General features: G+C 35.6%; 1 protein-coding gene across 1 annotated transcript; it reads right to left on the bottom strand.

Moving 5' to 3' along the window:
* Positions 1–1,684: 1,684 nt before the first annotated feature.
* On the bottom strand, positions 1,685–9,298 carry LOC132424324 (keratin-associated protein 13-2-like). Its single transcript, XM_060010099.1, has 2 exons — positions 9,179–9,298; positions 1,685–2,245 (listed from the first exon to the last, which is right to left on the bottom strand). Exons 1-2 carry the CDS (start codon positions 9,296–9,298, stop codon positions 1,685–1,687), a joined length of 681 nt encoding a protein of 226 aa, XP_059866082.1.
* Between the last annotated feature and the right edge of the window lie 4,321 nt (positions 9,299–13,619).

The following is a 13,619-nucleotide window of genomic DNA, read 5'->3' as shown; positions in this document are numbered from 1 at the left end:
AAAGTCAATGAGTAACTCTGCACCTAGTAACGATGCACCTAGTAACTCTGCACCTAGTAACGATGACACGTTACTATTAATTATAATAATAATTATGTAATTATAATTATTACATTAAATGTATGTAACAGAAATCTTATTTTATTTTAATTAGTTTAAACCAAAAGAAGACTTTATTGGTCCATATAATCAAAGTGCATGAAGGACTAGTAAAACTGGCTTAAAGGATGCTGGGAACCAGAGACTCCTGGATCAGCAGGAACCTTTGTGTCCCTCTTCTCTATTTCTTTATTTTCTGTCTCTTGAGCAGATTTCTGTACACAGGGGACCTGGTTCCCACATCCCTATGCTGAGCCATGATTGTCTTTGAGTATAAGTGAAAAGAGGCCCTCTTTTTTCAAATTCACTTAGAAAAAGCTTGAGGACGAAGGAAGGCAAATTAATGAACATTCATAGCACATGATTGGAGCAAATGGTAATCTTTTTTGTTTGTGTGTTTTTGTTTTTGTTTTGCAGTACGCGGGCCTCTCACTGTTGTGGTCTCTCCCATTGTGGAGCACAGGCTCCGGACGCGCAGGCTCAGTGGCCATGGCTTACGGGCCCAGCCGCCCACCCGCGGCATGTGGGATCCTCCTGGACCGGGGCACGAACCTGTGTCCTCTGCATCGGCAGGCGGACTCTCAACCACTGCGCCACCAGGGAAGCCCACAAATGGTAATCTTTGATATTTATTTTCCCACTCATGAAGAGTTATTACTAAGTATGCTATGAAAAAGTTTTAATTGAATTCTGGCCACACATTTAGCTGCTGAGACAAATAACTTGTTCAAATGAAAAAAAACCCAGAGTGTATCCTGTCTCAGATCTGAATAGATCTCCCTCTCTCTCACACGCACACACACACACTTAATAATCCATTTCCTGTATATTTAAAGACAACCATAATGCCCTTTAACCCATGGTACTTCATATTTTGTCTTTTTCATACCAATATATACAATTTATACAAATATTTGTTATACTATAACTATTTCATCACCAGAAGTGACATCTTCTGCACAAACTCTAACTCAATACTGTTTTGAAAATGTAAAATCAAAATAATATATGGTTGTCGGCACAAGGTGTCCTTCTTGAAAACATAATGAGAATATTGACTTAATTATGGGCATACTCAATAATAAAAATCCTACCAGTTTTGTTGGTGGAAGACACACACACTTGTTAGCCCTTAGGCAATGGAGTGCCCAGAAAATTTCCCATGCACCAGACTTGACACCATTTCCTGAAGAAATCCAAACCCATTCCTAGAAAGAAGTACTCTGAAGGCCTGTAGACTCAGAGATAGATTATAAATCAAACTTAAAACCAATAAAGAACAATGAGAACATATCAGTTGCAAGAGTGAATAAGTTTATTAGGTCAAACAAAACTGAGTTTCCATGTATCTTGTAAGAAAATATTTATGTAATTCTGAACCAATTGTTTCAATAAAATTACAGACATGGACTCAGTATTTTGGTCATTCATTAATCTCACTGAAAGAACTAGTCTGTCAGCCAGTGCTTGATGCTAGAGAAGGGATGAAGGCCTGATGGGGAGAGGAGTTAGCTAACATTTCTGAAAAAGGCTATGATAACAGTTTTAAATAGAGACAAACATTTTGCTCACAGGGTCTGGAAACTCAGAAAGTTGACCTACAGAAGGCTGATCTATAGGTTGCCCTATAACCAGAAGATTGAAAGCTCCTAGAAGCCAAGTATGTTGGGTAGTAAAATCTGGATCCATAGATCAGGGAAGGGAAACCATGAACTCCATAACACAGGGGTCTGAATACACTGGATCCACAGCCCAGTGAGGAGGAACTTCTGGATCCATAATCCAGGGAGTAGGAGCTTCTAGATCCATAACCCAGGGAGCAGCCTCTGATGGACCCACAGTCCAGAGACCCATAATAAGTTATCTGGAAGTGTCTGCAGAGCATGGAGGTTCTCAGGCTGTAGCAGGACATCAGGCAGGGACTGAACACCACACAGGAGGGCTGGCAGGTGCTGGGGGAGCAGCAGTCAGTGCTGTACACAAGGTTGCTGGGGTAGGAAGAGCCACAGGAGGAGCCTGGGTAGCTCAGGTGGTCCCCAAGGGAGTGGGAGAAGTTTCCAGAGCAGCAGTTGTAGGACGTGGTGACAAGAAATTTGAGTTCAGCTGAGTTACTCTGAGGAGACTCTCTGAGTTTTAACGTCACGATCTGGACTTCAAGTATATATTACTCTTAGACCTGGATGCATCACTGTCCAGACAGATGTTCCCTCCTCCTTGCTCACCATTTTAGACGAGCATACCTCTCTAGGTTATTGCTTCAATTTAATTTATCACATCATCACATACTTAATTAAGCTTTAAGCACTCAGATAAACTAAGAAAGAAACTACTCAGTTTCTTTTCCTTGGAATTTGCTGTGATTTGATCTTCAGAGTTATAGGTGATAACATTTTCAGATATCCTCCCCTTCTTATCCATGTGTGCAGTGTGTTCTGGTATTACCAGGTAGAGTTACATAAATTTTCCTTCACTTCCATTAGGTATTAAGAGCATCAGTAGTTATTATTCAAAATAGTTTAGTGTTTCTTCAAAAGGGTATGATAATGGATTTCTCCAAATACTAACTATATTCAGTAGTCTCAACAATCTATCAATTGAACATTTTACTCTTTTACTATTTGGATAAATTCATACAATTCCTGAGGAATCTGAAAAATAATATACATTTGTATATATATATATATACATATACGTACAACTGAATCACTTTTCTGTACACTTAAAACTAACAGAACATTCTGAATTAACTATGCTTCAATAAAATATCCATATAATTTTTTAACATCTTTATTGGAGTATAATTGCTTTACAATGGTGTGTTAGTTTCTGCTGTATAACAAAGGGAATCAGCTATATGTATACATATATGCCCATATCTCCTTCCTCTTGCATCTCCCTCCCATCTTCCTTATCCCACCTCTCTAGGTGGTCACAAACCACCAAGCTGATCTCCCTGTGCTATGTGGCTGCTTCCCAGTAGCTATCGATTTTACATTTGGTAGTGTATATACGTCCATGCCACTCTTTCACTTCATCCCAGCTTACCCTTCCCTCTCCCTGTGTGCTCTAGTCCATTCTCTACGTCTGTGTCTTTATTCCTGTCCTGCCCCAGCTTCTTCAGAACATTTTGGGGTGTTGTTTTTTGTTGTTGTTGTTGTTGTTGTTGTTTTAGATTCCATATATATGTGTTAGCATACAATATTTGTTTTTCTCTTTCTGACTTACTTCATTATGTATGACAGACTCTAGGTCCATCCACCTCACTATAAATAACTCAATTTCATTTCTTTCTATGTCTGAGTAATCTTCCATTGTATATATGTGCCACATCTTCTTTATTCATTCATCTGTCAATGGATACTTAGGTAGCTTCCATGTCCTGGCTATTGTAAATAGAGCTGCAAAAACATTCTGGTACATGACTCTTTTTGAATTATGGTTTTATCAGGGTATATGCCCAGTAATGGGATTGCTGGGTCATATGGTAGTTCTATTTTTAATTTCTTAAGGAACCTCCATACTGTTTTCCATAGTGATTGTATCAATTTACATCCCCACCAACAGTGCAAGAGGGTTCCCTTTGCACCACACACTCTCCAGCATTTATTGTTTGTAGATTTTTTGATGATGGCCATTCTGACTGGTGTGAGATGATATCTCATTGTAGTTTTTTGGGGTTTGTTTTGTTTGTTTGTTTGTTTGTTTTGTGGTACACGGACCTCTCACTGTTGTGGCCTCTCCTGTTGAGGAGCACAGGCTCTGGATGCAGAGGCTCAGCGGCCATGGCTCACTGGCCCAGCCACTCTGCGACATGTGGGGTATTCCCGGACCGGGGCACAAACTCGTGTCCCCTGCATCGGCAGGTGGACTCTTAACCACTGTGCCACCAGGGAAGCCCTCATTGTAGTTTTGATTTGCATTTCTCTAATGATTAATGATGTTGAGCATTCTTTCATGTGTTTATTGGCAATCTATGTATATTCTTGGAGAAATGTCTATTTAGGTCTTCTGCCATTTTTTTGATTGGGTTATTTATTTCTTTGATATTGATTTGCATGAGCTGCTTGTAAATTTTGGAGATTAATCCTTTGTCAGTTGTTTCATATGCAAATATTTCCTCCCATTCTGACGGTCGGCTGTTCATCTTGTTTATGTTTTCCTTTTCTGTGCCAAAGCTTTTAAGTTTCATTAGGTTCCATTTGTTTATTTTTGCTTTTCTTTCTCTAGGAGGTGAGTCAAAAACGATCTTGTTGTGATTTATGTCATACAGTGTTCTGCCTATGTTTTCCTCTAAGTGGTTTATAGTGTCTGCCCTTACATTACAGTCTTTAATCCATTTTGAGTTTATTTTTGTGTATGGTGTTAGAGTGTTCTAATTTCATTCTTTTACATGTAGCTGTCCAGTTTTCCCAGCACCACTTACTAAAGAGGCTGTCTTTTCTCCATTGCATATTCTTGCCTCCTTTATCAATGATAAGATGACCATATGTGCGTGGGTTTATCTCGGGGCTTTCTATCCTGTTCAATTGATCTATATTTCTGTTTCTGTGCCAGTACCATATTGTCTTGATTACCATAGCTTTGTAGTATAGTCTGAAATCAGGGAGGCTGTTCCCTCCAACTCCATTTCTCTTTCTCAAGATTGCTTTGGCTATTTGGGATCTTTTGTGTTTCCATACAAATTGTGATTTTTTTTGTTCTAGTTCTGTGATAAATGCCAGTGATAGTTTGATAGAGATTGCATTGAATCTGTAGATTGCTTTGGGTAGTAGAGTCATTTTCACAATGTTGATTCTTCCAATCCAAGGACATGGTATATCTCTCCAGCTGTTTGTATCATCTTTAATCTCTTTCATCAGTGTCTTAGTTTTTTGCATACAGGTCTTTTGTCTCCTTCGGTAGGTTTATTCCTAGGTATATTCTTTTTGTTGTAATGGTAAATGGGAGTGTTTCCTTAATTTCTGTTTCAGATTGTTCATCATTAGTGTGTAGGAATACAAGAGATTTCTGTGCATTAATTTTGTATCCTGCTACTTTACCAAATTCATTGATTAGCTCTAGTAGCTTTCTGGTAGCATCTTTAGGATTCTCTATGTATAGTATTGTGTCAGCTGCATACAGTGACAGTTTTACTTCTTCTTCTCTGATTTGGATTCCTTTTATTTCTTTTTCTTATCTGATTGCTGTGGCTAGAACTTCCAAAGCTATGTTGAGTAATAGTGGTGAGAGTGGGCAACCTTGTCTTCTTCCTAACCTTAGTGGAAATTGTTTCAGTTTTTCACCATTGAGAATGATGTTGGCTGTGGGTTTGTCATATATGGCCTTTATTCTGTTGAAGTATGTTCCCTCTATGCTTACTTTCTGGAGGGTTTTTTTGTTTTGTTTTGTTTTGTTTTATAAATGGGTGTTGTATTTTGTCAAAAGCTTTTTCTGCATCTATTGAGATTTTCATATGATTTTTCTCCTTCAATTTGTTAATATGGTTTATCACATAGATTAATTTGTGTATATTGAAGAATGCTTGCATTCCTGGGATAAACCCCACTTGATCATGGTGTATGATCCTTTTAATGTGCTGTTGGATTCTGTTTGCTAGTATTTTGTTGAGGACTTTTGCATCTATGTTCATCGTGATATTGGTCTGTAGTTTTCTTCCTTGTGATATCTTTGTCTGGTTTTGGTATCGGGGTGATGGTGGCCTCATACAATGAGTTTGGGAGTGCTCCTCTGTCTGCTATACTTTGGAAGAGTTTGAGAAGGATAGGTGTTAGCTCTTCTCTAAATGTTTGGTAGAACTCTACTGTGAAGCCATCTGGTCTTGGGCTTTTGTTTGTTGGAAGATTATTAATCACAGTCTCAATTTCAGTGCTTGTGATTTGTCTGTTTTTATTTTCTATTTCTTCCTGGGTCAGTCTTGGAAGGTTGTGCCATTCTAAGAATTTGTCCATTTCTTCCAGGTTGTCCATTTTATTGACATATAGTTGCTTGTAGTAATCTCTGATGATCCTTTGTATTCCTGCAGTGTCAGTTGTTACTTCTCCTTTTTCATATCTAATTCTGTTGATTTAATTCTTCTTTTTTTTCTTGATGAGTCTGGCTGTTTATCAATTTTGTTTATCTTCTCAAAAAAAACAGCTTTTTGTTTTATTGATCTTTGCTATTATTTCCTTCATTTATTTTTCATTTATTTCTGATCTGATCTTTATGATCTCTTTCCTCTGCTAACTTTCAGGGGTTTTTTTTTGTTTGTTTTTCTTTCTCTAATTGCTTTAGGTATAAGGTTAGGTTGTTTATTTGAGACGTTTCTTGTTCCTTGAGGTAGGATTGTATTGCTGTAAACTTCCCTCTTAGAACTGCTTTTGCTGCATCCCACAGGTTTTGGGTCATAATTTTTTCATTGTCATTTGTTTCTAGGTATATTTTGATTCTGTCTTTGATTCCTTCAGTGATCTCCTGGTTATAAAATCCATATAATTATTGATATCCATTAATTTAGCTTAATTAAATTATGGATTCATTGGCAGAGCACTCATCCTGCTTCTTCTATGATACACTTGGCTTTCTCATGTCTGAGCTCATGATCAGAATTAAGGGGTGCAGATAGCATACTGGAGTTCAGGTCAATGGATTGCCTTAAAAAGAATGGAAGCCTAATATGTTTCCTTGGAGGATGTTCTTTTAAGAAACAATAAATATAACTCTTTGAGAGAGATTTTGAATAGAAGTGTTTGCTAGACTTGAATATCTTCATGTATTTTCTGATACATCTGTCTTGTAGTAGGGATTATTCTCTGCTTATGCCCTAAATCAACTCATAGGTTTGTTTTGTTTTGTTTTTTGATGGAAAGACAGATTCTTAGCAGCAATTATTAATTTTTACCTTAAGAAAATTTTCAGAAATGGTTAACAGTTTCTGAAACAACTAACTTGAAATATTAGATCTACATGGGTCTTTACCATCCTCTGATGAACTTACACATAAAAAAAAAATGTCCCAGAGAATTTTAATAAATTTCCTTTAATTGTTCAGCAAGATTGAAACAAAATTGAAGCTTGAACTATGATTTCCTTATGCAGTCAAGATTCAAATACTCTGCAAAGAAAAAAGCAAATGTAACTTGTCTCAGAAGTGAATCTTAAGCTTACTTATACTAAGATACAAATGCCTAATAAAGCTTTATTTACATCTCAGAATATTTGCATTGGATAGTGTTCCAGAGTAGAATTCCATGATTCCATGCATCACTGGTCTTTATACATTTAAAGTATATTTTACTTTATAACCCAAGAAAGAGAAAAAATCCTGTATAATCCATACTTAGATTAATGGGGAAAAAAAGAAGAAGAAAAAGGGCTTTCGAAATCTGGTTTTGTGGCCATCTGTCTTCTTTTATCTTTATTTTTAGTTTTTTTTTTGCTGTACACGGGCCTCTCACTGTTGTGGCCTCTCCCATTGCGGAGCACAGGCTCCGGACACGCAGGCTCAGCAGCCATGGCTCATGGGCCTAGCCGCTCCGCGGCATGTGGGATCTTCCCGGACCAGGGCACGAAGCCGTGTCCCCTGCATCGGCAGGCGGACTCTCAACCACTGCGCCACCAGGGAAGCCCTGTCTTCTTTGAAATCTAACATTTTATTTGGTTTAAGTGAAATGGCATTCACAATTGTTATTGGAAAGACAGCTCCTTAACTACCTGAAAATTAAGTTGCTTTATTCCAAAGCACGCTGCTTCAGAGCACTTAGTGACTTTGTTTTATGATTATCTCTCCCATGCAGAATCCAAAGTGTGGCATGCATCAAATGAAGTGCCCTTGTGCAATACTTAAACCATCATTCTGATTCACTGAAGTAAAATAAGCTATGCTTTATGAATGGATACCTATTAAATTTACTAAAGATGTATGTGTCACCCCCAGCACAGGGGATTCCTTATAGTGCCAGCTTTTAACTCCTTTAGAATGGATAATATTTATCTCTTCTTATTAATAATTGGCTTCTGCTTAAAAAAAGAAAGATGTTCTAAAATGAAGAAGTCCTTGCTTTTCCAGACCAGCACTCTGTGTCTGGGAATTAATATTAAAATAATTCAGGAATAAGTCAATTCCAATTAACATTCCCCCCAGCCTATTCCTAATAGGTGAACACTTTTCATTAGTCTTTTGTGCACTTTGTACAAATGCTAATTAATAACTTATGAATGCTAATAAATGTGTCGCTCTGAAAGGAAGAAAAAGCAAAACAAAACTAAAGTTGTTATAATAGTTCAGAAGTACATCCTGGAACTAATAAAATACTCTGTGTGCTCTGTACACACAGGCAAAGTGTTTAAGAGAAAAACATATTACTCTTTGGATAAGTCAGAGGAAAAATGCAATACTGGAAAACTTTTTTTTTTTTGAGAAATAGAGGAATACCAACATTACGTAGGATAGAACAAATATTGAAGTACCCACTAGTCATAAGTAGCTTATGATCTGAATGACTTGAATAATGATGTTTTTTCCAGGTCACAATATTAATGTAGCTCAGTCTTAAAGATGACAATCCCCTTTGCAATGAGTTTTCAGAGATTTTTGAAACCTTTCTAATTAGGCAAATACTAGGCAGTAATAGAAAGAGTTGAAATCCATATGCTCCAACCTAGAACTTTTTCCCTTCCTGTTCACTTTTCTCCTGTGTCCTCAAAACTGCCTTGTTTAGACCTACAAAACCCTTGTATTGCCCCTTCCCCAAAGGCTCTTCTTCATAACAACTATTCTTCAATTAGATTTTTAAAAAAAATTATAAATTTTATTTTTATTTCTTTGTTTCCAGTTTTTTACTCATTTTTTTATATTTTATTATTTTTGGGCCAGATCACACAGCATGTGGAATCTTAGTTCCCCAACCAGGGATCGAACCTGGGCCCCCTGCAGTGGAAGTGTGGAGTCTTAACCACTGGGCTGCTGGGGAAATCCGTTAATTAACATTTTACTTTCCAAATTTTCTTACTCAGTAGGAGATCCATCTGTTAAGCATTATTGCTAGGTATGGGTTGAAAGATCATTTCTTGGTAAAGGACTTGAGATAAACCACTTGACCTTTCTGCTCTGGCCTCTCTTGCAGGCACTCATGGAAGTCTGCCCTTGGCTGCTGCTTTTCCAGAGGTCATCCTGCTTCATTGTTAGAGATTCTTCTTGATACTGGTACTCCACTTGCATAACTGCAGCTTTTTCCTGCTTCAAATTGACCCATTTTACATCTGCAGAACTGCGTCATCCAAAACTTTTATTTGAAGTGAAAAGGCCAGGATAGCTGACTTCTAAAGGGTTCTTCTTACAGACCTCTCTGATCTTACACTTGCATTTACCCATCAAAAAATGGAAACCATCTTTAAAAAATAACATAATACTAATATACCTGCCCTCTTTCAGATGTTCATTCAAATCAAATTTTATTGCTTATCTTTATTAAAAGTTTTTTAAAGAAACCAAACATCTTTTAAATCCTATTAAATTTTATTGCTTCAAAATAGAATACACACTCCAGCTGAATAGATGCCCCAGTTGTCTTATTGCCATCATTTTTTATGGACATGCCTGGCCACTTTTCTACCTCACTTCCTCTTGCTGTCACATTTAGTGGTGTGTTACTAAGGGGCAGAAGGTGGTGATAGGTTTCACCTTGTGTTTGAAGTGAAGATCCTTTCCTAGGGGATGGATGGATCATTTAACTGGCAGAGGTTAGTGGAAGTCCTCAATCTCCAGTTTGCTGGTCAGTTAATAAACACTTCTGACTCTTCTGAGAGGATTGAAAAATATCTAACTCCTATTTCCAAAACTTAGTTTTCAAATCACCATCTTGAAAAATTTTAAAGATGTGCATAATCTGGAAAAAAATTGTTAAGGGACCAGAAAGGGAGTCCAGTATCATATTTAACTCTAAGTTTTTTTTTTGTTTTTTTTTGTTTGTTTGTTTGTTTGAATTCAGTGTCGTGGACAAAACAGAAAAGTGCCTAACTAGGAATTGAGCAAAGCACAAATGTATTTCACAGAATTAGATATTACTGAACCTACCAAGGAAATGCTAGTGTATGAAACCATGGATTATAAAGTCTAATTTCTTACACTGACAAAGATAAGTTTTAGTGTATTGTGATGGGAACAACATTGAGTTACAGCACTGGCTATTACATACATTAGAGACAGGACTAAATGGCTGCTGAAGGTCTTGACAATGGCAAAATTCTATGACTCTAAGGTAAAATTCATGTTCTGATAATTCAATCTACACAAGTTTTTGTATGACTACACTTTTTTCTTTATTTTTTTTCCTTTTTTTTTTAATTGAAGTATAGTTGATTTACAATGTTATATTTATTTTAGGTAAACACAATAAAGATTCAAAATTTTTATAAATTATACTGTATTTAAAGTTTTGAAATATTGGTTTTATTCTCTATTCTGACTGTGAAGAAAGGGTACATTCCCTCCCTAGTGAAGTTCAAGCAAGATTTGGGAAGCACATGGTCAATTTGATTAGAGAGGATAAGGATAACAAACATTAAGGAAATCATCTATTTCTTGAAGAGTATATTAGAGTTCTCCAGAGAAACAGAACCATGTGTATGATGCATGTATATAATATATTTATGAGTATATGTGTCTATATATATAATGTGTGTCTTTATACAAGATATGTATACAGTATACACACTTATCTGTAGTGTGTACATGTATGTGAGTGCATGTGGAGACAGAGGGAGGGATTTATTCTTAAAAATTGGCTCATGTGATTGAGTATGAAACCTACAAAACAGACCGAGTTAGAAATTCAGACTGATGAGGAAGTCAAGTCTGATTTCTATACAGCAGGCTGGAAGCTCAGGCAGGGTTTCAATGTTGCAACCTTGATAATTTCTTCTGAATGAAATCTCAGTGTTTGCCCTTAAGGCCTTCAATTCATTGGTCGAGGTTCATCCACATTACGAAAGGTTCTGCTTTACTCAGAACCTACTGATTTATATGTTAATCACAGCAATATCTAGATTGGTGTATGGCAAACAACTGGACACCATATACTAGGCAAGTGGAAACATTAAAGTTAACCACTAGAGATGGTTATTAAGGCTTTAAACAACACCTGCAAATCAAGTATTATCAGGAATTAAAGTGTTAGCAAACAATGCTTTCAAAAGAAAAATGTAATTATTTGTTGCTGTACCATGTTCTCCTTTTGTTGATTTAGTATTTTTTGTTTGTTTGTTTTAATAATATTGATAATATAGAACTTGTGGAAATCTAAATATCTTTGAGTCAACAGGATGAAGTTATATTTCAAGTTGCAAGCTTTAAAACCTCAACAGCACTTAAAAAAAAATAAGAAGAAGCTCTTGATACAAGTGTTTTGTAAAACTAAAGCACCATCTGGGAAAGACGAATTCATCTTGCTTACATATATAAGAAAGAATGTTTCAGAATATTCATATACCAGTGCTATTAAATGTAAATTAAATCTATATATATTCTAAACCTCATCATAAAGTTGATGCTTGTGTATTTATTTACCAAAAATTATAAATTAATTTCCCATAATATTGAAATGTTTATTATAATAGTTTTAAGAACTCTTGACTTTGAAACATGAGACTCTAAATCTTTGTTATATAGAAGACACATTTGTTAAGATATATTTATTCACTTAAAGTTGTAAACTATATTTGCCATTTGCTGTAGGATGTGAATTTTCCCTCACTATACTTGTGATTATTAACATTTTAACTATGACATTACTGAATTAATTATCATTAACTTGTGTAAGCAGTGGCAAAGCCCTGGAGAGATATTTGAAACTAGAAACATACAGGAAAACATCCTTAGTTCTTAAAAACAGAAAAGCAGGTAAAATAGATTGGATGGTCTAATGACTAATTTTTTAACACAATGCCTAATCTCAATTTTCTCTCTTAATAAAATAACATTAGTGAATAATATTTAATAAGTGTTTTGTATGGGCCAGACATTGTGCTAAGCATTATACATGGTGAATAAGGAATCCTATTTTACTCACAGTTGTTCTATAATGATTTATATCTTCTCACAGATGAGCAGAGACTATATACCATTATAGATTTATCTGAGTCTACACTCTTAACTGCATACTGTCTCAATAACAAGGAAGATGGATAAGGATGGTGGGGAGGATCAAGAGTAAAAGATTGGAGGCAGGCTAAAGAATGAGAAAATATTAGAAGAATAAAGTGAGAAATATTGGAATAATTAGGGTTGAGGAACGCTTAGGATCTATTTTGGTTGCAGTTAACCCAATTCTGTTGAAAATAAATTTTAATTAGACTGTAGTCTGTGTATGACTGAACCAAACCAGAAAAAAACAATACCTAAGATCTAAATACTACAACTTCATGCCACCCTAGGCTTCAATGACACCAAAAATGTTTTATATTCCTTAATAGAAAAAACAAAATCTTCCATCCTGATTCTCTACTTATTACAAATTCTTGAATCTTTCCTGAATATCTTCATCTTCTTTTGATTCAACTTTTGATTCAAAGAGTTGAACTTTAGATCCGCCTCAAATAATGGTACTCATGAGGACTTTCTAGCTTTGCTCTGACAAGATCCCCTGGTTCAAATATATTCATCAGTGTTACCCTTTTTTGTCAACTCTGAAAACTTTAGTTTCTAATTTACATGCCATAGATTATAAGCATAGAAAAATCATAAAAAAGACAAGTTCAGGACTACTAATAATCAGAAGCAAGCTCATACAGGAGAAAGCAGAGACACAAATAATAAGAAGTCGAGAAAATTTAATCCAGAAAGTCTTTCTGGGTAGAGAGAGACTAAAAAAGGGGGATATGGAGTAGCATAGAGGTTAGATGGAAAGGAAAGAAAGTAGAAGATTCAATATGTATTAAACAAACAAATAAACAACAAAAAAAGCAACTACATACCAGGAATTTTACATATACAAACTAATTTAATTCCCTTAAGAAATACATGCTATTATAACTCACATTTTCCAGATGTAGAAGCAGAGACAAACAAAATTTAACAACTTATGTAAAGTCATTTCTTATAAGTGATAGAATTAAGATTCAAGTTCAGGTTTATTTTACTCCAAATTCCATTATTTTCATTCATTCATTAATTTACTTTCTATTCATTTAGTTTGCTCTCATAAGTATGAGTTTCTTACACAGAATAAGTATTTTATTAATTTTGAACAGATGAGTTGATATATAGATACACAAACAATAAAGCAAATGAAGAAAGTCTGAATTATTAGTAGCAAATCCATTCCCACATTCTCCCAAACTCTGACTTTGTTAGGAGCCTGCAATATATTTCTGGATGACAAGAACTGTATTCTGAACTTAGTCTGAATTTTGATTCTACTTCTTTGAGATAACACTTAGGTCTCAAATGGAACAGGTAACATGAAATAAAGATCTTTCCTCAGCACATTTCTTAAGTTGTACTCATTGCTTTACATCACAAGGGATGGGGAGAGGTTAATTAT

This window comes from Delphinus delphis, chromosome 4, assembly GCF_949987515.2.
Source record: "Delphinus delphis chromosome 4, mDelDel1.2, whole genome shotgun sequence".
NCBI classification, from domain to species: Eukaryota; Metazoa; Chordata; class Mammalia; order Artiodactyla; family Delphinidae; genus Delphinus; species Delphinus delphis.
This window is presented reverse-complemented; position numbering and strand designations above follow the sequence as displayed.

Coding starts and splice junctions, on each gene's coding strand:
- LOC132424324 (XM_060010099.1), bottom strand. CDS start 9,298: ATGCAAGTGGAGTACCAGTATCAAGAAGAATCTCTAACAATGAAGCAG. Junction 2,246..9,178: donor AGAGAGGCCAGAGCAGAAAG/GTCAAGTGGTTT, acceptor CTTGAAGTCCAG/ATCGTGACGTTAAAACTCAG.